Source organism: Geospiza fortis, unplaced genomic scaffold (genome assembly GCF_000277835.1).
Source record: "Geospiza fortis unplaced genomic scaffold, GeoFor_1.0 scaffold54, whole genome shotgun sequence".
In the NCBI taxonomy this organism is placed as follows: Eukaryota; Metazoa; Chordata; class Aves; order Passeriformes; family Thraupidae; genus Geospiza; species Geospiza fortis.
In genome coordinates, this window is record NW_005054301.1 from 8,221,177 (window position 1) to 8,223,737 (window position 2,561).

Genomic DNA, 2,561 nt, shown 5'->3' on the forward strand with positions numbered 1-2,561 from the left:
GTAAAATTGCATAGAAAAACTGCTTGAATGTGATAATTAAATAAATAAATACATAAAAAGAAAAAGGATGGTACTTCAACAGCACAAAGCAGCACCGATGACCTTCACCAGTCCAAGACCTTTGCTTTATGCTATCTTCTATTGTGTCACCCCTTCAGGCAAATATTGTACCACTGTGCTAAGTGTGAGGAGCTACAGCGAAGACAGCAGTCTTGTTTGCTTAATTGTTAATGAGGGCTCCACTGGCCCCTGCATCTGCAGCTAGCTGCTGCTTTACATATGTGTTTAGGGCTAAATCCCTTCTCCAGCCCTGCTTTTCGTGCCCTAATAGCCAGGGTTAGTGGCCCATGTGTGGGCCCTTCATGATGCCTAGGGCCAGGCTGCCGAGCAGCAGCGTCTCCCTGGGGCAGGAAGTGGGCTGGCCTCAGCAGGACTTTCCATCCAGAAAACATTTTCCATCACCTTTCTGCCACCTACCACTGGCTGCAGTACTGCCAAGTTAAAACACACAAAATAAAAGCATCTTGTGTGCCTCTGAAAAGAGGCTGCTTGCAAATGCTTGCTAAAAATAGTCCTGTGATGGCCTGTGAGGGCAGCTGGAGGTCTCTCATAGAAGGAGGCAAAGAATTCCCTTTGCTGAAGTCACTGTACAGCCATCACAGCTGGGACGGGAGTTTTCAAGTTTAATGTCTGTGTGGTTCTAGCAAAATTCCAACTGCAGAAAGCAAGGCCCTTGCTGGGCTCAATTCCCCTGCTAGTCAGAGCAGGAGCTTGCTTTTCAACTCCCATCTTCCTTTCTTGAAGAGATGCAGATAGGAGGAGATTCATTTGTTAATTAAATTTCCCCTGCCAATTTACATTAAAAAGGGGAAACTGTTTCAAAAAGCTCACGGAACTTTCATAACCTTTACCTTCAAAAAGGCAGAGTTTTATGGCTTTTTTCTAAACCTGCCCAAAAGCACCACTGGATTGTCCCAGGCCAAGTGATGAATACTGAAAAAAAGTCCAGGAATGGCACAGCTGGGCTGAAAATTAAATACATTTGCTGACAGAAAGTCAGGCGTTCTTCCTCTCCTCTGACTCTTCCTTTTATCTTTGGATTTTCCCATAAGTTCTTGTTCAAAGGGATGCCATCCCATGGGAAAATGACAAAAGGAAAAAAAGTACAGACACTGTTACTCAGTGAGGCCAGCAATAGTTGCAAGAGAAGAAAAATTCTTCATGGGAATCCCCTACATCTGAGAAGCAGAAGCAAAAATTCACCAGGAAAAAATTCAGTGCTGCCAGCTCTGCAGACAAACAATGCCTTTTATCCATGTGGGATCCTGCATTTATCCAGTTTTTATTACCCACAGATGGCATGACAGCAGTAAAAAAAAAAAGAGAAGAGTCACTAGGAATGGCCAGAGAAAGTAAGAAGAGTAGCTAAAGATGTAACTTCTTCTTTAAAAGGTTTGTTCTGTTACAGAGTGAAAACTTACACAGCAGAGATGAAAAATCCTCTATATGCTAGGCAACACCGGCACACTTGCAGGCATGGCAGCGTAACATCCATCATGTGCAATCCTGCCTGAGTGTCTCCAAGAAGTGACACTCCTCAAGCAGGGCAGATGCAGTGCACCCATGCAGCCTCAGCATTGCTCCGGTGGTGTTTGATTCCCTGACATTTTACCATGACTTTGCTGCCCTGGGCTTGCTAAAAAGCTTGTTCCTAATCGTTAGATAAGCGCCGGTTAATGACTCTTGAGGTTGTCCCTCTCATCAGACTTCAAAGGGACCCTCACAGGCTCAGGGCTCTGTCATTGCGCAGACCGTGCACTGCACCTCGGGGCTGATGGAGCTCCTAAGAGTGTTCATGCTCAGTGTTCATGCTCACAGCCTGGCCCCCTGGCCGGAGACTCCTGGGCAACCATACTGCAGCCCTGCAGAGCTTGAGGCCAGCCTATAAAAACACATGGGCACAGGCTTTGTAGCCCAGCCTGCTGCCATAGGACAAAGAGTAAGGGTTTAAAACACAAGGAAGGTCAATTTAGATTAGATATAAGGAAGAAGTTTTTTTTACAATGAGGGTGGTGAACTCTCTCGGCAACCCAGAGGTTCCCAGAAAGGTGGTGGATGCCCATCCCTGGAAAAATTAAAGGTCGGGTTGGATGAGGGTCTTATCCAGTTGAAGATGTTCCTGCTCATGGCAGGGGGGTTTGGTCTAGATGGGCCTTTATTTTCTCTTAAGGAATTCAAAGGAATGCCATCCCATGGGAAAATGACAAAATGGGGGGTAAAAAAGCACGGACACTCAGTGAGGCCAGAAATAGTTGCAAGACAGAAAAAAAACTTTTTTATAGAACCCTTCCAACCTAAATTATTCTATGATCCCGCAGCCCCTCTTACGAAAGTGATGGAATGTCGGGGGGCTGCAATGAGGGCCAGCAGTGCCCGGCACTGAGGCGCTCCTCGGCCTTCCAGGGCCCCGCAGCGCGCCAGGGCACCGAGGCGCAAAGGGACCCGCCGGGGAGGAGGCACCGGGAGCCCCAGGATCGGGCAGGGTAGGGCAGGGAAATCCC

General features: G+C 47.4%; 1 protein-coding gene across 1 annotated transcript in view; it reads left to right on the forward strand.

Moving 5' to 3' along the window:
- The first annotated feature begins 2,400 nt into the window (after positions 1 to 2,400).
- The window catches only part of NFKBIA (NFKB inhibitor alpha), a 3,995-nt gene continuing 3,834 nt past the window's right edge, over positions 2,401 to 2,561 (forward strand). The window contains exon 1 of the mRNA XM_031064673.1: positions 2,401 to 2,543. Coding sequence (XP_030920533.1) covers positions 2,401 to 2,543 — 143 coding nt within the window. The remainder of the gene's footprint in view (positions 2,544 to 2,561) is intronic.